Here is a 24260-nt window from a genome sequence, read left to right on the forward strand (position 1 = left end):
CCTGAGTTCAAATTTGACCTCAGACACTTAATACTTTCAATTGCCTCAGGAAAAAAAAAAGAAAGAAAACTATTTCTCATATCCTTAAGCCACTTATATTCAATTAAATAATCATCTACTAAGTATCAGGCACAGTATTAAATGCAAAGGCAAAGACAAGACACAAGGCAGTTCCCAATTCCATGAGCTTACAATCTATTAAAAACATCTATTGACAAATGACTCTGACCCACCATTTTGGGTCATAACTCACACATGGTAAATATTAGATTTTTATCAGGAATATTATCAGAAAAATTCTTCCCCCATTGTTACCATTTGATAATTTCTTTTATTAGTCTATATGCATTGGGTTTGTTCTTGCAGAAGCCTTTTAATTTTATGTAACTGAAATTGAGTCTTGCTCCCTTTCTTTAGTCAAGAGTTCCCCCTCCAATCACAGACATGAAAGGCAATTCTTTTAATTTTATGCTGTGGTGGCAATCAATTACTACAGCATATGGTCTAAGAGACTGGCCTAAACCTAATTTCTTCCCAAAAGCTTTCTAGGAGCTCTTCTTAGATAAAGATAAAAGTCACAGAAAATGATGGTGTTGAGTTTATCAAACACTGTGACCTAATTGTCTATTGTTTTTATTTCTTTTTCTTCTTCTCCTTTTTTTTGCTGAGGCAGTTGGGATTAAGTGACTTTCCCAGGGTCCCATAGCCAGCAAGTATTAAATGTCTGAGGCCAGATTTGGATTCAGGTCCTTCTGACTTCAGGGCTAGTGCTTTATTCACTACACCAATTAGCTGCCCCTGCTTACATACCTAGTCTGTTTTGCATTTTATTTTTAGGCAAATAGATGTTTTTTGTTTTGTTTTTTAAATTTAAGATTATACATGTACATTCATTTTTTAAAAAACATTTTCTCATCTGTCATATTGGAAGAGAAAAATCAGAACAAAAGGGAAAAACTACAAAAAAGAAAAAAAAATCAGAAGGAAAAACAAAAAGATGAAAATAATATGCTTCAATGTGCATTCAGTCTCCATAATTTTTTCCCTGAATATGTATGCTATTTTTCATCCAAAGTTTAAAGGAATCTAGGCAAATAGTTTTGATGGTCACCACATTATAATTTATAACAAGGTTAGGTAGTGCTATGCCTTTTTTATTTTTATTTTCTTTCATCATTTCTATTTCCATTCAGATTCTAGACCTTTTGTTCCACCATATGAATTTTATTATTCATTTGATTTTACAAAGTCTCTCTCCCTGTTTCCTAGTATTATTGGTATAGCAGTAAATCTAAAATTAACTTAGGAAATATTATCTTTATGATACTGGCACCTTCTATTTATACCTGGACCACTGCCAAAAATCTCCCCCCACTGCAGTTGTCAAAGTACTCTTCTTGAAGCACACATCTGCCCATGTCACTCCTTCATGTTCAATCAATGCCAGCGGCTCCCTATCACCTCCCAAATCGACCAAAAAATCCTGTTTGCATTCAGAGCCCTTCACAACTTGGCCCCCTCCCATTTTCCAGTCTTCTTATATTTAATTACCTCTGTGCTCCCAACAACTTTCTCTCTCTCCCCTTTCTTTGTCTTCTTCCTCCTCTCTGACTCTTTCTCCTTCTCTCTTCTTCTTTCTCCCCTCCCTTCCCTCTTCTCTTTTCTTCTTTCTTCTCCTCCTCTTTCCTTTTCTCCTTCACTCCCTCCCCACTCATTACCCCCTGAGTTGGCTGGCTTGCTTCAAGCCTCAGCTAAAATTCTGTTTTTTAGTATGAGCCTTTTCTGAATCCCCCTTAATGCTAGTGCTTTCGCTCTGTCCATCTGTTGATTATCTCCGATTTATCCTGCCAATATCTGGTTAATTGTTTCTCCATTAGACTGGGCAAGGACTGGCTTTTACCTTTCTTGGTATCCTCAAATGCCTAGCACACAGTAGTAGCTTAATAAAGGTTTATTAACTGACTAACCATCCAACATGAGTATCTCTCCAGTTATTTAAATCTTTATTTTTGTTAAAATAAATAAATAAATGAATAAAAGTTTTGCAGTTGTATTTGTGCAAATACTATGTGTCTTGGTATGTTAACTCCCAGATAGCTTGCATATTTTGTAGTTTTTTTTTTTTTAATCAAACTTCTCATTTCCTTCTGATTTTGTTAGTACTCTAGAGAAATGCTGGCAATCTTGTGACTGTTTTGTTACTAAAGCTATTAATCACCTCAATTAGTTTCTTGGCTGATGCTTTTAGGTTTTTAAGCAAATCATCATCTTTGCAATTTTTTTCCTCTCAATATTTATGCTTTTAATCTCTTTTCCATGTCATACTGCTACAAAGAGCATTTTAGAACTTTGCTCGATTCCTTATAAAGGAGAGAGAGGGAATCCTCGTATGTCTTTGTATGTGGAAAGCTTGTTGTTTTGCTTTTTCCTTCTCTCACTGCAAACAATGCTTCTACTTGGCTCCAGACATGATTTTATCTAAATATGATCCTTCCATACCTATGGATTTTTTTTTTTTTTTTAGGTTTTTAACACAAATGAATGCTGTTTTTTTTGTCAAAAGGCTTTGTTTGCACCTATGGATATAATGATGAGATTTGGTTAATATGGATAACTGTTCTCATTGTTTTTCTTAATGCTAAATCCTTCTTGCATTCCTGGCATAGATCTGAATCATTTTCTGGATATCTTGCTGGTGATTTATATTCCTTAATAAGCAGCTTATTTGGGGACACCTCCCAAAGCCACCCCACCAGTGTTACCTTGTCTATTCTCTTCTCCATAAAGTCAAGGAGAACTCGAATGGCTTCCATGTTCATGCCATTGTACACCATGGTATTGTATTTCAAATTGGTTTCTTCTTCTCTTGTTTCATCCTGGCCCGTTTCAGTTTCTTGAGTTGATTCATCCAGTGTTGTTGCCTCCTGGGCAATTTCGTCCTGGGCTAATGGACTTATGAGGACATCCAAGCAAGAGACTGGAACGTTGCTTAAAAGATTGACTGCATTGCTGGGGGAAAAAAAAGAATTTTATTTATTTTAAGTAGTTGCAAATAGCACTTATTAAAAAAAAAAAAAAGCACAATGAACAGTCTGTAAGTGACTTTAAGAAAGCAACTAAAAACAAACAAAAAAACCTTTTTTAAAAGGTGCCATAATATATGATAATAAGTTTCACAAGAGAAAGGGAATAAAGAATTTATCAGCCCAATACATAACCCAAAAGATAAATAAAGAGGATAAATGAACACCCACAATCAGATGGGCCACTTGTTGAAAGGAGAAAATGCTGGGTTTTCGTTTGTACTTTATCTGACCCTTTATGAGTAAAACACGTTTCTAAATGAATGGACGTTGCTCCCTTTTCCTTCCCCCAATCTGTGAGAGAAGCTGACGTGGCTGACCTCTTTCCCATCATCTCTCCTTTCAAGCAGATGAGCTTGGGCCATACACCAGCAGGGGGAACTCATACACAGTTTTTGAGCCATCACAGACATGCTGTGGATGATTCACTGGACAACAAATTTACTGTAAGGACAGTGTAAACTTCTTTTAAATTTGGCCTGCTCTCCAATCCCAGAGTATCCTTCCCACCAGGAAAGGAAGATATTCTAGATGTTAATCTGCAGGAACTTCAGAACTGATTAAAAAAAGAACTTGGTTCCAAAATAAATCACATATCTAGCTTTAATGCTTCAGGCAGTATTTTCAAAATCTTAAATTCTGATTAAAAATTGTCCTTTCCTGTCCCTTAGTTTGATTTAAAGCTCAGAAAATACAGTGGAGTTCAGAACATGGTCCTAAATAAAGTGACCAGTGGGATTTTAATTAAGATAATAGTAACTTTGCAGACCATTTCCTCCCCCCATCAAAAAAAAAAAAAAAAAAAGCCAACGTATTTTTTGGGGGGGGGGGTTTAAATAAATGCCTTTCTGAAACCTGATTTTTCTATTTTTTCCAAAGATGAACCTTGCTTTTCTTCACCATTGGATAAGATTTCACTTCTTAGTGGGAGTATTTTATGAAGAAGGAAAAAAAATCCTAATTTGATGCATCAGAGAAGCAGGCTGGGAAACAACACAAGGCAGTAGTACGTAGGGGCCTGTAACCTCCCCCAAATGAGCAAACAAGTGCTGCTCTCATTTTGATCTGCCTGCTATAGACCTGCCAGATGAAAAGATCTAACTCTGGCTATTTATAAGGAAAGAAAATCCATTAAGAAGGAATGAATCCTTTTCCCACCCTTTACTTTTACAAATGCCTTTCTTTCAAATAAATGTTTCTTTGAAATCTTCCCTAATTTAGAAAGTTTTTTTTTTTTGGACTCTGACAAGCATTTCCATACACAAGAGGGAATAAAGGACTGCATGCAAAACTGTGAATCTCTATTATGTTCAGCTTGTTTTTTTAAGTACACAATGTAAACAACATTGCCTGGTCGGCCGTGTCTTGTTCCAAATTTCTTTCTGCTCTTTTCTGTGAATTTTCTGAATATTTCATTGTTCCTTTTTTTTTTTTTTTCCAAAATATATAAACAAAATGATCATTGCTCCTTGAATCCCTCCCTCCAAAAAATCCTTGTCTCGTAACAACTACCTATGGTTAAGTAGGATGAATTCAGACACTGCCATATCCCAGGATGATAGGAACTGCCGCTCTGGCCCTGTTTTCCCTCCTGGATTCAACAGGTAGCAGTGAGACTGAGCTTCTCCTGGAGGGGAGAATCCCCTTCCCTACTAGGCAAACTCGCCTTCTGGCTCAGAAGTCTCACTTCTGCTGCCTCTGCCCTTCCAAGCCCAGGGCGCTGCTAGGTTACGGGGAGGGTGGCTAAGATCCCAGGACTCCGATCAAGAAGCTAAGATCCCTGAGAAATGGAAGACTTTCAAATTGGCTTCTTCTTTGACACCATTTTAAAGGACAATCTCCCTTCTTAAATGATGTTAAGTAACCAGTTTCCAGGAACTGAACAATTGTAAAAAACCAAATTTGGCATTGGATTCAACAAATATTTGGTGCTTTTTTGGCTTTTCAAGGAAAAGTTCTCCGTTTGCTGGTTTCTTATTAAAGCCCCGAGTTCCCAAACAACTACAAAATTAATTTTCTGGATCACTGTGTCCGAGCTATTCTTTTCAAGTCATGAAGTGTGGCTTTCTGATCTCGTCACTTAGCTGACGGTTTCATTTGTGGTCAGAGGGTGTACGAAATTCTCCGGCTACCAGGAAGTCGGCGAGGGTGCAGGGACGGGCACAATGGGGCTGGAATGCTGGCTCCAGGGGGGAGAGATCCTGGGTAGCTGACTCTCCCTTTCTGGCGGCTGGGAGATCATCAATCACTGGGACAGCACATCCTCCCCCTCGGCTCCCAGGCCCCTCCTGATCCGCAGATTCCAAAGCAGTCCCGGGGCTGCCTTAAGCCAGCCTTGCTTGGGAAGGGCCGAGAAGGGCCTTCTCACATAGCCCGGCACTCTGGGTCGGCTTGGGAAACCACTCAGGAACAGGGCCCTCGGGAGGGGAGGCTGAATACTGCCACGAGAAAGCAGAGGGGCTCGCTCTTCTGCTGACTCTGTACCGTTTGGGCGTATTTTTTTAAAACTTGTGGCTAACAGGTCTTTTCTCCTTCACTACTATCCCCGCTTCCTCCCTCAGATCCTCCTGGTTCTGAGCTCTCACGGCCGGCTGCTTCTGCCAACTGGGGACAGCTGTAGCCCTGCAGCAAGACCTGACTCACACCAGCGCCCTCCACTGAACGTGACCGAGCCCAGAATGCACCTGGAGCTTTGGTCACGATGATTTTGTTCACTGCGCCATCCTCTCCCCTTACAAATCAATGACTGTCCATCCAGTGGAAAAACTGCTCTGAAAGCCCAGATGAGTGGGCTGAAGCTGTGCCCTCTATTCGTTGGGTGAAAGGGTCAGTTTCCTCATGTAAAAAGACTCCTTAAATTCTATTCAATTTGACAACTTTTCTGTGTGCAGAACACCAGGTGCGAGAAGCTGATGATCAAATCTGAAGAAGCCAGCTTTTCATTAGTGCCTACTGTGTGCAGGACATTGGGTACTGGAAGCTGAGATTATAAAATCTGCAGATGCTAGCTTTTCATTAAGCACCTACTGTGTGCAGAACATTGGGTGCTAGAAGATGAGATGATCAAATCTGCAGAAGCCAGCTTTTCATTAAGTACCTACTGTGTGCAGAACACTAAGTGCCAGAAGCTGAGATTATAGAATCTGCAGAAGCCAGATTTTCATTAAGCACCTTCTGTGTGCAGAACACTGGATGGAATAAACTGAGATGATCAAATCTTTTGAAGCCAGCTTTTCATTAAGTGTCTATTGTGTGCAGAACCCCGGGTGCAGGAAGCTGAGATTATCAAATCTGAGAAGCCAGTTTTTCATTAAGCACCTACTATGTGCAGAACCCTGGGTGCAGGAAGCTGAGATTATCGAATCTGCAGAAGCCACAGCCATGGTGTTGCTCTCATGGAGTTTAGAGTCATGTATGTATTGTTTGTGTTTGTGTGTATGTGTGTGTTGCACAGATGAGGATAATGCACAATCATTTGATGGTTTATATACATGTGCATGTGTGTGTATGTATATGTACATAAATATATATGCCCCCCACACAGACATATATATACTTTATAAATATCAATACTCACTGGGATGATGGGAGGCACACTAACAAAATTTACCAATTTATGACAAATTCCTCCTCAGAAGCCTTGCTGGGGGCATGGAAGCTATCATAGGCAATATTAAGAGAACCCACACACAGGCAGATCTAAGCCAGTGTCTGCTGACCCAGGCCCAGTCCCACTCAGTCCAGAGAGGGTCATCACCAGTGGGGATGTAAGGGGGTCCCAAAGACCTACAAAAGTTTAGAGGGGCTGCTGACTTCTTTGGGGGAGTGAAGGGGAGGGAAAGACCTGCCCACAGATAAGAGAAGAAATATTGTTATCTAAACTAGTACCTCAGTAAGGATGAAGTAGGCCTCTGTTTCAATCCTACAGCAATTACTGTCTGTGCCTTCTCTCACCAGAGAATTTGAATTGTCACATCAATCTATGTTCTTTCTTTTCTATTTTTTTAGTTTTCTTTTTAAAAATTTAATCATTCTTATTCAAATTTTTAATTCTTTAATTTTAATTGTTTTACATTTAACTTAATAAACACCAAAAAAAAAAATACTTTCCTATACTTAAAGCAGAATAAAAAAAATTGGATATGTGATCCTATGAATCTTTATTGCATAATTATGTTTTTTTTTAAAAAATTAGTGTATTTCATAAATTCAACCTGTAACTGTCAAAGATTGTTTTCTTCTGAATTTCTTTCAGTTTCCTTAAACAAAATGCTGATGACATTTTTTCTTTTCTTTTTTTGGCAACCTTCTGACCAGCTCCCCTTTACTCCTGATTCATTCCCCAAAATGAGAAAAGTACAATCCTATCACAAATAAGTAGACAAGCCAACCTCGTATTGCCATATAACTCTGGATCTCTCTCCTGTCACTCCCCAGGAGACCAGCTCCTTATTCCTTCTTGCATTACTGTTCCGCCTGAGGGTTTTTTTCACAGTGCTGTGATGCAGGAAAGGGAAACACTATTAGTCCTTTTTTTTAGAGCTGAGAAAACGGAGGCTCAGGGACCCTTGGCTTGGCCCAAGGTCATCCATGTGGGCCACAAATGCAGATCCTTCTACAACATACTGACCTTCTCTGTAAAACAATGACACTAAATTTAAACTGCACGTGTGTGTGTGTGTGTGTAGAATCAGCAGAGACCCAAACCCAAAGAGGACTCCACCACACACACTAGATGCATCCCAGCACTGGTTGACCCCCTTCTCTGAAGGCGGCCCCCATTCCCCTTTGGGACCCCTCTGATTGCTGGGAAGTTTCTCCTTGTACCGGCCCAAACCTGCCTCTTTGGAACACAGAGTGCTGCTACTTTTGGCCCCTGGGGACAAGGAAAATAAGTCTGTTCTGTCTCCTGCGGGTCAGCCCTGCAAATACGGTGGCTGTCTCCATCCCACCTCCCACGAGTCCTCTCTTCTCTAGCAGATATCCTCTTTCCCCTTAACGGAACAGTCACTCCGACTCCTGGCCTCAGGACGTGCTCTGGCTCAGCAATCCCCTGCCTAAAACGGGGTACCCAGAACCAAACCCAACACCCTCGCTATGATCCGACAGGACCTCAGCTCCCTGAACTTCCCCAAAATGAGAACTGCTACTTCCATCACAGACCTCGTAGGGTCGTTGCTACCAAAGCTGAAACCACCACTTGGGGGCTGGGCTCCCATTACCATCACCGCTGTGCTTTCCCCGTTGGGATGGAGATGGGCCCCAAGGGCCGCAGGGCAAACCTGAGGGCTCAGCAGACCCAAACTTCACAGTGAAACAACAGCTAGCCCTGATAGATACTGATATGTTGCTTTCAGGTGCGCAAAGTGCCTAACGCAGATCATCTCACTGATCCTCCCAAACCCTGGGAGGGGGGCCCCACTGTTGTCCTTCAACTCTCTGTGAGCCCATTTCTTGGCAAATACTGGAGAGGTTGGCCATTTCCTTCTCCAGCCCATTTTACAGATGGCGAAACCGAGGCCAACAATATAAAGTGACCTGTCCAGGGTCACCCAGCTAGTAAGTATCTGAGGTGGGATTTGAAGTTAGGTCTCCCTGACTTCAGGCTTTACATTGCATTTACTGTGCCATATCATCCCCATATTACAGATGAAGAAACTGAGGAAACAGGGGAAAGTGACTTGCCCAGAATCACGTAGCTAGTGAGTGTCTGAAGCTGGATTTGAACTCGGGATGAAGAGTCCTCCCGATTCCAGGCCCAGTGCTCTCTCCATCATGGCGGCCCTAGATGCTATTACTCTCCCTATTTTACAGATAGTGAACTGAGGTGCACAGGGTCACACTAAGTGTCCGAGGCAGTGTTCAAGCACGGGTCTTGCTGGCTCCAAGTCCAGTCAGATCTGATGGAAGTTTGGGGACCCAGAAGCAGGATTCATTTAAATCTGTGTAACTCTCTGGTGCTGATAAGTTTCACTACACTCCATCAAAAAAATTCTGAGGAATAACTAACAGAAGATTAATGTGTGTCTAATGGTGACCTACTCTTTTTTAAAGTATTTTTTAAACCACTGATGCTAAAACCCACAGGTAAATAATTCTTTTTTAGAGAAAGAAGAATTCTTGGGCTGACATCAGTCATGTCTGTTTCTGTCTGTCCCTCTCTCCCCCCTTCTTCTCCCTTTGCCTGTCTGTGTCTTTCTCTGTGTCCCTGTCTCTGTCTGTCTGTCTGTCTCTCTCCTACTTCTGTTCTCTGGGCAAAGAAGAATTCTTGGGCTGACATCAGTTCAGCGCTTCTGGATGGTCATTTTCGAAGCAGCAAACAAACTCATCCCTCCCTCCATGGTGGTCACCATGGTTACTGATCAGGGAGTGTGGGTGAAGCAGCCCTCGTCCATCTTCCATCGGACCACAGTAATGACTTCTGGTCTGCTGGTGACTTTGTGCTTACTCACAAGGCTGGGGATTAACTCCTTGTTGTTAGATTTACTTAAAAAAAAGGAGAGAAATCGGGATGTGCTTGAGCTGCCCCCCAGGGAGGACGCCCACGCCGCCCGGCGCTCACCCACCTGTGAAGCTCCTCCGTCTTGTCTTCAGTTGGGCCCATGGTGAGTAAGCAGTGGCGCAGGACCGCGGCCATGACACGGAACTGGTGAGAGTCGCTCTGCAGAAAACACAAGAGAGGAGGGACAAAGTCACGTTTTAGTTTGGAAGGTCTGAAGGAGGGCTTCAAGGCAGCTGGGCAGAAGTGAGCCACGTGGTCAGCACGTCTGCCCTCTGCCCCTAAGGCACGCAGAAGCGGCTTCTGTGGTACACCTGGTGAAGCCAGTGGTGTGGGTCTCACGCCTTCCGGCCTGGTTATGGGCCAGTAGCCAAGACGGTCAACTCCAGGGGAAGGAAGAGCTAGAAGAGACCGGTACAAGCCCCCCCTGCTACATAAGGCTTACAGAGAATTCCTACTAGACTTGGGGGGAGAGAGGGAGAGTCAGAAAAGGGGGGAGGAGAAGGTAGGGAGCCCCATATCTGTTAATTGTCACAACACTTATAAACATTTCAGGCAAACAATGATTTCCCAATACTGAAAGGGCTGTCTTGTGAAACAGGGAATAGACCTGTCCTGCTTTGACCCAGAGAACAAAAGTGGGGGGGGGAGAGAGAGAGAGAGAGAGAAAGAGAGAGAGAGAGAGAGTTTGTGTGTGTGTGTCTGCACGCTGGTAAGAAGAGGACTTAGGGCTGGTGTAAGGAGTAACTAACTTCCTCATAATCAGAGCTAGCTAGAAAGTGAAAGGCTGCCCTGACAATCAGAGGAGGTTCCTTCTTTCTTCAACAAAAGGCTCATCCACCCAGTACTTGTTGGGGACATTCACAATCAGGGATGGACTGAAATAAAGGAAGTCTGAGCACCTTCTGAGGGAGATCTGGCAGTTCAGGGTCATTTCCGGAATTGGGATGACTCAAGCCCTTCTGAGAGATGTTCCATCACCACATCACCAACTTCCAATGACTAAGAGTGGCAACAAAAAGGGCCAGCCTAAAGCACCAAAAGGCATGCAAATCCTCCAGACTCACTGTGACCAGCATCCTTAACCTACTTTGCTTGTCCAGAGCCGGGGGCCCAAGGTATTTCTTGATCCCCAGCTCTGGGGGAAGCCAAAGGTCTGACAAGTAAGCTTAGCTTTTCTTTCTGGGTCTGCTTGCTTTTTAACAAGCTATCAAAGGGCCCCAAACTCCTGGTCTGGGTTTTAAAGAAGACCTGCCTTGGGCCATCATTCTCATTCATCTCTTGGAATACCACAATGGCTTTTGTGATCGAGGTACAGACACTGCCTCTGCTGCTTTGCGGCTCAAAGCTTGTGAATGGCGGCCATGGTCTGACACGATGTTTCAGAGCTGGGAGTACTGCTGGGGTCATCTAGGGGAGGGAGCTGAGGCCAGGAAGGCAGAATATCCAGCCTAATGTCATTAGGCCTTGTGTGGCAGGGCGGTTCTCCCATTTTTGTGTCTAGATTTCCCAAACAATCTAGGAAAGTCCTTGGGCCCCTCTCAGAATCCCGTTTCTAATAACTGAAGGAAATGCTAACTATCAGTCAGAGGCCAGTGGAGGGAAAAAACCTGAAACAGACTCCCTCCCCTCAAAATCATGAACCCCAAGTTAAGGACTCCTGCACTAAACAGGAACCTGGAGGTCAGAGCAGGAACACAGAGGGGGAGAAGACAAAACTGACTGAGCAGAAATGATCAGGGAGTCTCTTCTTTTTATTATGTGCCTGGTAGTTCTTAACGAAAACTCCTTAAGTAACTGATGCATGGTGTAAAGAACATGTGGAAATCCTTCTCCACCTTGGTCTAGAACTGCCTATGACCCAGTGAACCTTCCAAGTGGCCCGAAGCACTCACAGACCCACAGTCTAGTGCTCTTTGGCTTCATTTTGATAGACCAACCAGGGAATACATTTCCCTTAAACCAGATGACCCTTTACTCTTGGAAACTACCAGGAAAAGAGTAATCTTTCCCTGTCCCTTTGCCTGATTCTATAAATTTACAAAACACAGCAATCTGGCTTCCCTTCCCTTGGCAAAGTGGATCTGACATCTAATCTTCCCCTCCTCCACTCCCTCTCTATTCCAGTCTATTTCCAACATGGCAGAGCTGCTCCTTATTACTTACTCATCAAGGCTTCCCCTTGTTTAAAGCAGCTCTTGAAAGTCCCCCCCAACCACTCTGTAAATATGGTGATGACTCCCCAGGAAATCACGTGGCTTGTGGGCTGACTCTTCGTTCACATTCCAGGAAGCTGAATGGATCTGTGCTTTTGTTAGTGTCAGAAAGACAGCCCTGGCCCGGGTAGTGTTAGACCACGCGGTAGAGCTGAGCCCAAACAAGCAGGTACGCTGTCCAGCGGCACAGTGCTGGCAGCGTGGCAATATGGCAACATGGGCTGGCTGGCTCACAGATGCTGTATCTTTCCAGCCCACTCCCAGACACCATCCACTAAAGTCTCTGAAGATGCTGGGCAAATGAAGGAACCGATTCGATTAGTTCTTCCTGGTCTCAAGAGTAATTTCTTAAATATTTAAAAGTTACGGCTTCAGCTTGCTAAAGAATGAATTTCCTAATAATTAAAATCAACTGTGGAATGGGCTGTCTCAAAACGTAGTGAACCCCCCCACTGGACGTCCTGAGGCAGAGGCTCAATGAGCAATTGTCGGAGAAATATTAACAAAAAGTCTTTTTTATTCAAGGTCAGGTGGAAATAAATGACCTCTAAGATGTTGGAAGAATATGATGGTGCATAGAGGAAGATTAAGTTTTTTATGATGATGATAATGGGGACATAATGGGGTTCCTGCTTACATTTCTTAAATTATATCCAAAATTCTGGTCTCTTTCAGGCCATTCGAGTTAGGAGTCAAGAGTCTCTCTAGAATTTTGTGTCCTTGTTTATAGGCAGCACAGCATGGCATGATGAAAAGTTCAGTTCCTTAGAGAGACTGAGAATGGGAGTTTAAATTCCGATCTTACCCACGTCCCCTTTCTCCTTTGAACTTGAGTTTTCTCATATGTAAAATGAGGAACCTGGTTGGGCAAAACTTTGTGTCAGCAAACTTTCAAACATTGTGTAACAAAAGTTTTTGGAGTAAGCAAGATTTCCATGTGACAGATAGTTGTGTTTTTTATCTTCTCCACCCTTTTGTTTTCCATTTTTTATAGGGGGCCATCCCTTTGAAAGATCGGAGGATCATTTTATTCATTATTGAAATATACTTGCCCATTCAAAGACACACAAAGTTAATTAGGCAAAGCACTGAAATAAAGAGGAATAAAATGTCCAAATAAAACTTGGGCAAAAATATCTGTTTCTGAAGTTCCCACCAATAAGGGCCTTAAGAACCTGCATTTCATTCTTTATCTGTACTGATAGAATCTCATTTCAAATAAGAAAAAGGCACAATTAGAAGCCAGCCATTACAAGAGAGAAAACAGTACATACATTCACATAATGTCCTTGTAAGTCAGTAAACAGAAAGCTAAAAGCCCCAAACAGGGAACAATCCCAGAATTTATGGGACAAGTTTAGAAAAAAAAGTCATCCTCTGAAGCTAAGATGAGTCAACATAAAATCAAGGGTATTAGCGAACTGATGTTTGATTTTTAATATCTTTGGGGTGGGGGTGATCTCAGAGAACCTCCCAAATGAAATAGCTGAAACTCCCCTCATATGTGGGAGTTGGTCATTCCTAAACATCTTCCTTGGACCAAAATCCTCACCTCTTTTATCTCATCTAAATCCTGTCCTTAAACCTCTGCCATTATTTGTCTCTCTTTGTGTTCTGGAGTTGGTGATTGGCTTGGAAAGCCTATTTGGTTCCCATGTTTTCCCTATTTTAATTTTCATCTTCCAGCTGCAATCATCCCGAGAAGCCCTCCAAGTTTGCATGCTGGGCAAAGACCATTCGCATTTTGAGCCATTAACACAAAGAGCTTTAGTAAAGAGTTAAAAGAAGGGTAGATAGTACTTGGTAGGATGATTCTCCTAGAAACGACGGAGAGCTGCTATTGAAGGAAGGATGTTATGTTCTTTCTACATGACTCATGGGGAAAAAAACCCAACAACCAGATCCTTAGGGAAAGCAGGTTATGTTTACCACAGAAGGGAATCTCCAAACTTTGATTCACCCATGGCAGATGCTGAAAAACCAAGAGTCAGAATGAAACACCTTGGCCAAGCACAGAAGAGAGGAGAAGAGAGGAGAGGAGAGAAAAAAGAAAAAGGAGGAGGAGGAGGATGAGAAGGAGGAAAAGGAAAAAGAGGAGAAGGAGGAATGAGCATTAAGTCCTCTCCTGGATTATTATCTTTGGCCCCTCTTACAGTACCAAACTAGGGATAGGTCAACTATCTATTTGCATCCAGGGCCATTTCCAGTCATAGTGATCTATATCTGGCCCCTGGACCCAGATGGTTCTGGAGGGGAGAGTGAAGCAGGTGACCTTGTCCCAGCCCTCCCCCATTTAAATCTCATTCACTTACATGTCACAGCTTCATCCCCGAGAATGGACAAACAGCAACAACAACAAAACTTTAAGAAACGAAGACTGCTGAAATTTAAAGGTTTCATCCTCTCTCCCATAAGATTCTCTTCAGCCAAAACAAATGGCTATTTTTTTTTTACATAGTTCTATCCTTCTTTGGCCCTTAAGATTCCATCAAGAGCTTTCTCATTTTAAGCCTGTGAGGAGGTAGGTAGTGGAGATGATCAGCTGAAGGAAAAAACTTCTGTTAATCTCACAATCAGTGAGGAGAAGATCTGATCCCAGTGGATGGATGGGAAGAGAATTCAGCTATGAAGTTTCTCTGCTGTGATTACTACTAGTATTAGGGAATCTTTTGAAATGAAGCTGAAACACTGAATGAAATAAATGAATAATCTGAAAAATAATGAGGCTAAATTAAGTTGGATAATAAAGTTGGTTCCCAATATTGGAATAACTAGGAGTCTGCTCTAACACAGGAGGGAATCAGAAGAAATCAAGGAAAGCAAAATGTATGTGAAGGATGGAGATACCTAATATTGCTAAATTTGAAGTATTATCTACACAAAAAAGGTGTAGTGACACAAAAAATTTCAAAATAAATTGCATTTGGATTGAGAATATACTTTATATGCAATAATAGCTAGCACTGATTTGATTGTGTATGTGTATATATATGTATATATGTATGCATATAATATAAGTAGATGTCAGTTGCAACCTCTGTGGAGAGGAAAAAGAGGAAGGGAAGGGAGGAGAGGGGAAAGGAAAGGAGAAAAAAAGGAGAAGAGAGAGAGGAGGAGGAGGAAAAAGGAGAGAGAGATCACCTGACAACTTGCTTCCCTTTCCAATTCATCCTTTACAAGGCTACAAGATGCACAGATCTGATTACTCGCGGCTGTCATTTCAACTCTTTAAAAATCTCCCTTCTGCCCAACTAACAAAGTCCCGACTCCCTCGTCTGGCACTTAAGATCTTATGTGATATGGTTCCAACCTCCTTTCCTGGCCTCATCCCGTACTGGTCCGTCTGTACTCCTTTCTCCAGCCAAATCCGGCCACTTGCTGCTCCCCCAAATGTGTTCTCCTCCTTGCCTCTGTTGACACTAACGCTTGCTTTCAGAGCACACCCCGGCGCCCCATAATGTTGAATTCCTTCCTATCCATCCCCCCAAACCCAACTCAAACATCACCTCATCCCCAGCAGGTAAGAATGAACTCACACACCACATGTACCCATACGGCATCATTTTGTATCCTGGTAGTTTACGTTCCTGTTATATTCTCCCTCTAGGAAAACTTTGTTCCTTGTGCCGTGCAACCACAGGTGCCTAATAAATGCTTTTCCAAGTACTGGTATCTCAGTCATCAGAAGGATGTGAATACAGGGAGACGACCCCTCTCAATCTCAACAAAACAAAGAAAGGACACTAGTGCTACAAAACTCCAAAGAATTGGAAGTAACCAGTAAGAGCTAATAGTTCTTTGGTCAGTGCTTTTGGATTTGTGATGCACTTTACATAAGATTGTCTCATCTGATTTTCATAATAACCCTGAGAAGTGGGTGCTATTATTACCACCCCCATTTTACAGATGAGGAAACTGGGGCCGAGAGGCCAAGTGACTTGCCTAGGGTGTGACGGAGCAGGGAAACGTCTGGAGCAGGACTGGAACCCGGGGCTTCCTGGCTCTAGGCCCAGCATGCTATCCTCTGCCCCACCAAGCTGCTGTCCAGGATGACAAGCCCCGAGGCCCACCTTCACCAGCCGCGTCCCAAGCAGACTGACTTTTCTGCACGCATAATGTGCAATGGCAATCCCAGGACTCCCAGGGGGTGCTGAGGAACAAACAGAAAGTCTGCTGCAACCCCGAGACACCCTCCCCAGCCCAGCCCCTGCCTCAGGCCCAGAGACACCCTCCCAGCCTTTCTCGATGGGCCATGACCAGGATCCCTTGGGGTTGGGTCTGTTCCCAGGCCCAGCCTAGACAGCCCTTCCCACTCTGGCAATGACTGACATACAGACAGCACAGGACAGGTTACCAAAGGCTGATGCCTTGACCCCGGCCTCCAGCTTCCCTGGCTATAAAATGAGGAGAGGAGACCCCAAAGTCCAGGGAAGCTCTAAGCCTGACCCCCACAAGGCTGCCCGTGTGGCCGAAGATGGGCGGAAACTCACGCAATGTCCCTTATGGGAATGCAGTGAGAGGGGAGTCCCCGATCCCCACATTCCCTGTGCTTGGCTCTGGGGCCCAGGAGAAGGCCTCGGCCAGACCCTCTGCACCCACCCGCGGCCTGCCGGGGGATGGACTACTCCTTGAAGCAGAAGTGACCTCTCCCAGACCATCAGGAGCCTGTGAACAAGCCTGCACCAACCCCATCCATCTCCCAGACTTAGCAAAGGTCAGAGGAGATGAGAGCAATCTCCTAAGCTGATCATAGATCAACCACCCACCAGTTACTTCTGGGGCACCAAAGTGCCAGGACTGTGTTAGATTATACTCATGATTGTACTGAGGATGGAAACTCGAAGCATGCTGAATAAGAAATGATGTGGGTCATAGGACGTAATGCAGACTGACACTAGAAAGCAACCAGGAAGGGAGAAGTAGCTTTTTAAAAAATATATTAAAAAGGGACAGCTCGGTGGTGCAGTGGTTAGAGTACCCACCCCCCCCCCCCCCGAAGTCAGGAGGACCAGAGTTCAAATCTGACCTTAGACACAACACTTCCTGGCTGTGTGACCCTGGGCAAGTCACTTAACTCCAATTGTCTCAGCCAAAAAAAAAAAAAAAAAAAAAAGAAGAAAAGAAAGAAAAGAATATGAAAGAAAGAATAAAAAATAAAAGAAATGTTTTTTAAAAATCACAATGAGGAAGGTTTATGGACACCACAACTATGATGAGAATTTTTCATCTTTTTCCATAAACGACAATCATTTAAAAAAAAAAAAAATCCTCCTAACTGGGGTAATTTTCAGTCGTTCAAAGGGCAGCTATTTCATGCTGTAACGCAAACCCAGGAGGACAGACGTTTGCATGAGGAATAAGAAGGGCTCTGCCAGCTGAGGGAAAAGGGTACCTGGAGATTTTCAGTCCCACTGGAGAAGAAACGTACTAACAACATTGCTGGCAACATGTTCTCTCAGACTCTTCCTCACTGCTGACACAGATGGAGGGGGCCAATGGCAAAGAAGGGGGATGCCAGTCAGAGCGATGTGCCCTGAGGCAGGTATGGTGGCTGTGAGGGCAAGGCAGGGACCCTGAAGTTTTGGCTGCTGGGACTTCGGGAACACCCCCGATGGGGCTCCGAGAGCATTGCCAGCAGGGTTGGCAGTCATTGTGATCGGTGTGATGGCTTTTCTCATAAGGGTCAAACGAACAGAAGGAAAGGCAGAGGTTCCGAGCTGGGCCTGTGAGAGATCACCAGGAGGATCAGCCTGGAAAGCACGCAGCAAGAGGAGCTCCTTCATGTTCCGGTACGCAAGAGGACAAAACAGAAATGCAGCTCCACCACCTGCTGGAAACGGCTTGGAGCAGATGGCACTGCTGAAGCGGGCAAGCCATGAGACGGCCCAAAGACACCGACCGGCGTCAGCGAGCAGAACACAAGGAAACGGTCTCCCCAGCCAGAATGGGCTTCGGCGTGGTGTGTCAAAGACTCTCACCTCCCAGTCACACAGTACTTACTGTCTTGTGAGCAACGCAATCATAAAAATGAACTGCAGTCCTTAGAAAGAGATGAAATGGAGGAGACACAAAAATACAAAGGAGAAAATGTTGAAGAATTTCAGGTCCCTGAAATTTTTTTCCAATGGAATCCTTAGAAATTGTATCTAATAATGAAAGAAATGGCAAAAAGAGAGGACGCTTTAAATGATTTTGAAAAAGAAAAAGGGATTCTTAAAACGGAATTCCCAAAAATCCCTTTAGAGTTTGATTCTATGAACCCAACTAGAAGCCGAGTTACAATAAAAGAGAGTAATTTCAAGAAGCCGCTGTCTCTGCTCCCACCTCAGTAAAGTTCACCGCATCTAGACACTTTTACCCAAATCAAACTGCACTCTGGCCATCTCCCTGCCATGCTACTACTGGGTAGATGTGCCTTTTCCTCTTCTTGCACCCAGAACCCGGTGTTCTAGCTCTCCCTCCCTCCCCTCTAGGGCCTCCAGGACAAACTCTATCAGTGCCATGCATAAACCCCGTGCCATTCCCCATTTAAAACACACCCGCCAACGCAATAATGTCAAGAACAACTAATATAAAGGAATTTAACATGGCTTCCACCAAATGGAAGGAGATGAGCCAGAACACTGTATTAACCATATGATGTATATATGTGGTTCCACCCAAAACAGATTAAATGGCTCTTGTATCTTCTGAAATTTCTTTCTAATGATAGTAAAATGGCATTTGGATTTGATAAGTACAAAAACTCTGAATTTATTTCAAGGAAAGAGAAGAGACTGAAGCCTCGAATCTGGAGGTCACTGTGAACCAATGGATGTAGGTGATACCTACAAAATACTCGGGTCTTTTTCAGGCAGAACTAATCAAGGATAAAACTATCCAGAAGAGAGTGACTGAACATGTTAAGAGACTTACTGGCATCCTGAAATCAAAGCAGAATAAATGAACAAAGGTAAAAGCAATTCACATCTATGTATTATCAGTCTTAATGTAAATCTCTGGAATTTTAAGATGGAACTGGAATGTATCATAACAAAAACTCATAATAGTAACAAAATATACACCACTCTAAGGCAGTTATAAAGAAGATTGGTATTTCTACTTCTAAAAAAGAGAAAAATGGGGCAGCTAGATGGCATAGTGGATAGTGCACTGGTCCAGAAGTCAGAAGGAACTGAGTTCAAATCTGGTCTCAGACACTTAGCACATGCTAGCTGTGTGACTGTGCGCAAGTCATTTAACCCCAATTGCCACAACAACAACAACAAAATGATCAAAAGATATTAATGGAGTAAGAGAAGCTCCTCTGAGTTCTGATACCAAAAGAAGAAAAGACACTCAGAAAAAATCAGTAATACCAAATATGTTACCTGTTGGAAATTCTTCAGAGGAGAACATAAGTCCACAATTAGGAGGTTAAAAAAAATACAAAAATACTTTTGGAACAAGCATTTACCCTTTCACAAGGCAACCACAAAGGATGATAACAGGTTTACATCATTGGATTCGTCAAATGTTAACTACAGTGATTTCATCTCAATGCGCTCTATGAAACAACCAAGATCCAAGATTGGTATTAAAAAGCCTGTGGGGGGGAGCTGCACAGACTCAGCCAATACTACGGTGACAAAGAAACTTTGAATAAATGGCTGAATCAAGCAGGTCTGTCTATGGAAACAGACAGCAATTTAGGACCAAGGTACGGTCATTATATGCTACAGAAGCTCCGACTCCATGATTGAGTTTTCAAATTTTTTTGGGAACTTAATCAATAGCTCCACAGTAGAAAGAAAGCACTGAACAGGAAATTACAAATTTCCACCATATGCAGGCTTTAATGTAAATTATGCAAAGAAACAATGTAAACAGTAGCACACATCACTGCGGATGATGAAAATTTGGGAAAAAATGGTGAAAAATTTAGAACCTACTGAATACTTATGAAAAGTTGGCCTGGTAGTTAGACTTATATATCAGGGGATCAGGATATTTCATGGGCTGACATTTTTAAAATCCCCATTATAAAAACTTATACCTCAAAACACCAGCTAGAGTTATCAATAAAATAATAAACCAACCAATAAACTGTATTGGAACCAAACCATCATCACAGACTGTTGTCTACAATCAGTCAGATATAACAGATTCATAAAAATTTAAGAACAATGTTTTGGAAAAGATGAAATGAAACAAGAAATGTGACATAGCCAAGGTTTGTTTCAACTCTCTCCTCCTGTTGACTCTGGAGTCGTACAGAGATACTTTCAGTGATGCTACAGAAGATGAGCATGGGTCCAAACAAGAGCTGACATCTGAACCCAGAGAGAGGCCTGTGGGAACTGAGTGTGGATCACAACATAACATTTTCACTCTTTTTGTTGTTTGCTTGCATTTTGTTTTCTTTCTTTTCTTTTTGATCTGATTTTTCTTGTGCAGCAAGAGAATTGTATAATATGTATACATATATTGGACTTAACATATATTTTAACATGTTTAACATGTATTGGATTATTTGCCATCTAGAGGAGCGAGTGGGGGGGGGGGATGAGAGGAGAATTTGCAGCACAGGGTTTTGCAAAGGTCAATGTTGAGGGATTGTCCAAGTGTATGTTTTGAAAATAAAAAGCTTTAATTGAAAAACAAAACAAAACTATAAAATGAGAATAGAAGTAGCATCTATCTCAAAAACAAAACACAAATCACAAAAAACCAAGAGCTGAATCTTATGAACAAGGCTGTTCCTGAGCCCTAAATGGCAGCGGCCTTCCTCTCAAACTACTTCAGGTTTATTAAACTACCTCCTACATATGGGTATTTAATCATTTTGTGTTTATGCTGGATTTCCTTACATAAGTGCTAGTCTCCCCCATTAAAGTGAAAGTTTCTTGTGAAGAGGGATCACTTTGTTCTTTGCCCTTCCGTCCTCAGTGCCCGGCACAGAGCAGATGCAGAACAAACACTTGCCTCTGTATCAGCTAGAGAGGCAGTGTGCTATAATGGATAGAACTGACCTTAAAATCACGGGTTCAAGACCCACCTCTGACACATTCTGGCTGGGGAGCCCCGGACAAATCATTCACCTCCTAGTGTTCTAGGAGCTTCTCTGTTTTAGACCAGGGCCAGTTCCACCCGACACTTCTATCGGGTTCTTGATGGCTCCCAGTCCCGGGTCACACAGGCCCTAGCACGCCTCTAGGATGCACCTGCGTGTCCTGGCAAACCACAGGGGCCTTCCTGCTTTGCATGCCAAGCTAGAACAGCGGTCCCAGAGGGTACTACGTGACTGCAAAGAGTCAATGACAATCATCACAATCCCACGATCAATGATGCACAAAGAGAATAACGGCAGGAAGCCCCGAATACACATGGATGCTCAATACTGCAAATGCTCCTCAGTGTCTGAGCTCCTCCCAGCCAAGGCCAGTCACCACGGCCATGCCATGGCCATCCCCAGAGGTGCTGGGAGGCACCCTCAAGTGTGTGGCTGCAAAATGCGAATGTGCTTCAAAACCCAGCCATTTACCTACTCTGAGATCCTCCTGAGCCGAGCTGTTCCTCTCAAAAGTCACCTCTGGGCAGACGCAGCCCCTTAATCGTGAGCACGACTCCCACGGCTCTGGATGAGAAGAGCCGATATGTGGTTGTGGATAAACTGACCCAGGTCATTTAAGCCAAGATTCACAGGGCTGGCTCCAGGGACTGGGGGACAAGGGGAAATGGGGGTAGAGAGGGTCTAAGAAATGACTCTGAATGAAGTGAACGAGAGAAACAAGAAGAGTCTAATACTTACAGGGGAATATTATAAGGGCTATATTAATTATATATTAATATAATTACATAACAGAATTCTTTGTAAGGAATATGACAGTACAACAATAATACGACAAGCCACTTAAGCAGAGCCGCCTGCTTGGCAATGTCTTCCAGTGATCACATCCAGTGTCTGGAACACCGCACAACGTCCATTCTGAAATGTCAGCCTGAGCTGCCTGGAGCTGATGGGATCTGAGAATACGAGAAGGGTTCCTTGGCTTATGGCGGAAAGGAGCTAAGGCCGAGTGGAATCAGGACATGATCACGCTCCTGACTCGTGGCTATGAATCAGAGACCAGTGTCCAGCCAGTTCCAGTTCAACCTGCAAGATAACTAACTGGATACGATCACAAGAGACTGGAGAGACTGGCAGGATACATATATATATACACACAAAATGTACAATCTACGTTAGCTCTTCTGCAGATAAAAAGCCTAAGTCTGGAAAGAATGCTCTCAGAAGTCCTAGAAGCGAGCTCAACAACAACCAGGAATCCTCAAGTGGCCCCCCGGGATCTGTTTGAGGGCCAGGGAGGGGAGCTTCCTACAGCAGCCACCCCACCTTGGGACTGCCCAAAGTAGCAAGGTAGAGAGCTTCCCTTACACTCAGATGAAATGAACCCCAAGGTGAATTGTGCTCTTTCCTCCTCGTTCTGGATTCTAGTGAAAGCTCCATCCCAGCCACCTTAATGATTCCAGTTCTCACCAACCCTGACCTCCTTTGTTGCTCCAGCCTCCCACTGGCCTCCCTGCCTCCGGTCCTCGCTCCAGTACAGGCTGCTGCCAAAATGGTTGTCCTGAAGCAGTGATCTGTGTCCCTTCTCTTCCCAATTAACTCCCATGGCTTCCAGAATCCAAATAGCAAGTCCCCCGTTTAGTTTTTGCTCCCTACAGCCACCACAATCCTGCTTCCCAGCTTCATTGACACCTCCCTAACACATCCGAGGATCCAGCCAAACCAGCCTTCTTTCTCTGTTCTCACCCAGGAACATGTGGCAGCCTTCACCTCTGTGCCTTTGCACTGGCACATGCTCTGCCTGGAACACCTGCCTCCTTGTCCTGCCTCCCAGAATCCTTCTCTTGCAGATGCAGCCGGGCACCTCTTCCACATCACCCCCTCCCAAGAGAGCTTGTATTTAGCTACAGCGTCTGTACCTGTATTCAGTCATTTGACACTGATGCTGTGTGGATGTACTGCTGCCTCTCCCATTAAACATAAGTTCCCTGGGAGTTTCATTTCACTTATATTCTCAGCAACTAGCGGAGAGCCCAGCACACAGCAGGGGCTTAATAAATACCTGCTGGTTGGTTGGCCCAGTGTGTTCCTGTCTATCTTCTCTTTTTAAGGCTAAGCGTACCCTCTCCCTCCGACCAAGCTCCACCTGGTCATCCCAGTGGCTCGCCCAGTTTGGCAGATGCTCTTCCTCCACACTTGTAAATGATTCGGCTTTTTTTTTTTTTTTTTTAAAAGACAACGTACCCTCAGCACCTCATAACTGAATCCTCAGGTTGATGGGATTTTCAGCCCATAATTAAATCACTTTTTTCAAGAGATTCAAGAGACAAACTATATTTAAAGGGGGATAAAGCATGCTGGGGGAAAGGTAATAAAACAAGCCGCACGGTGCAGCTCACTGAGTTAGTGGCTCTCGGAATACCCAAGGGGCCAAAGCCGGCCCCTGAGCCACCCACCACCCGCCAGCCCACCGGTGATCGCCAGCCTCCCTCCCAGCGGCCTACCTCGCTGTGGACGTTCCAGCTGTCCACCGTGACGTTGAAGAGGGCCTTGAGTGCCTCGATGGCACAATCCGTCTCCTGCGGGGACAGGGGCGGCCCGTTGTGGTCGATGGCCGCCTCATACTCATCAGTCCACTTGATGCTGAAGGCGCTCTCCAGGGCCTGGGTGAGCAGAGGCAGCCCCTGGAGCTCGTACCGGAGCTGGGACCTGATGTCGGTGTGCAGGAGGGACAGGAGGAAGAGCAGCCGCAGGTCGAAGCACTTAATGTCGCTGATGACCTGCTGGTCCTTACACTTGCGCAGCAAGTTGCACAGCATGGCGGCCAGATTGAGCTCCAGGCTGAGCTTCTGAGCCATCTGGCTGTTGAACACTATGTTGCACAGGCATTTCAGCGACTCCACGATGACCGGGAAGTGGGCCGCCTCCTCCAGGGAGGCCTCCGAATCATCCAGCTTGGCCAGCCGCATCAGGATCTGCATGTTCTCCTTGGTGGTGACAGGAACGAGGACCTTCTTGTCTCGGGAAAGGATGCGGAGGACTTCCAGGCAGGTGACTTGGCAGGACGTCGAGATGTCCTTCTCCAGGACCTTGAAGACTCCTTCACAAAGTTTCTGAATCAAACGAGAGGAAACAAAAACGAAACCAGAATTTCAGACAAAGGGTTCTGAAACGTAACTTTAACTTGCTGAAGTTAGTGGCCACAGCCAAGGGCTCTCATTGTCAAAGTACACCCTCACAGACTTGCTTCCCTTTACTACAGACCCATTTCTCTTGATTTTAACCCAAGAAGGAAAATTATCCATAGAATAAGTGAGATCGCTGTAAAGCACAGGGTCCCCGCTTTTCTCCCAAGCCTCACTGGGGAAGATGGACATGTCTTTAGTGATAAATCAAGAATTTCTATACACAGA

The 24260-nt window shown here is 44.0% G+C and overlaps 1 protein-coding gene across 3 annotated transcripts in view; it reads right to left on the reverse strand.

Annotated features, from left to right (window-relative positions):
* The window catches only part of RIC8B (RIC8 guanine nucleotide exchange factor B), an 87623-nt gene that overhangs the window by 26274 nt on the left and 37089 nt on the right, over positions 1–24260 (reverse strand). For all 3 annotated transcript variants that reach the window (XM_003771097.3, XM_023504437.2, XM_023504436.2), the window contains exons 3-5: positions 23352–23960; positions 9650–9744; positions 2763–3009 (exon numbers count right to left, since the gene is read on the reverse strand). In XM_003771097.3, coding sequence (XP_003771145.2) covers positions 2763–3009; positions 9650–9744; positions 23352–23960 — 951 coding nt within the window. The remainder of the gene's footprint in view (positions 1–2762; positions 3010–9649; positions 9745–23351; positions 23961–24260) is intronic.

Source organism: Sarcophilus harrisii, chromosome 5, assembly GCF_902635505.1.
Source record: "Sarcophilus harrisii chromosome 5, mSarHar1.11, whole genome shotgun sequence".
Taxonomy (NCBI): domain Eukaryota; kingdom Metazoa; phylum Chordata; class Mammalia; order Dasyuromorphia; family Dasyuridae; genus Sarcophilus; species Sarcophilus harrisii.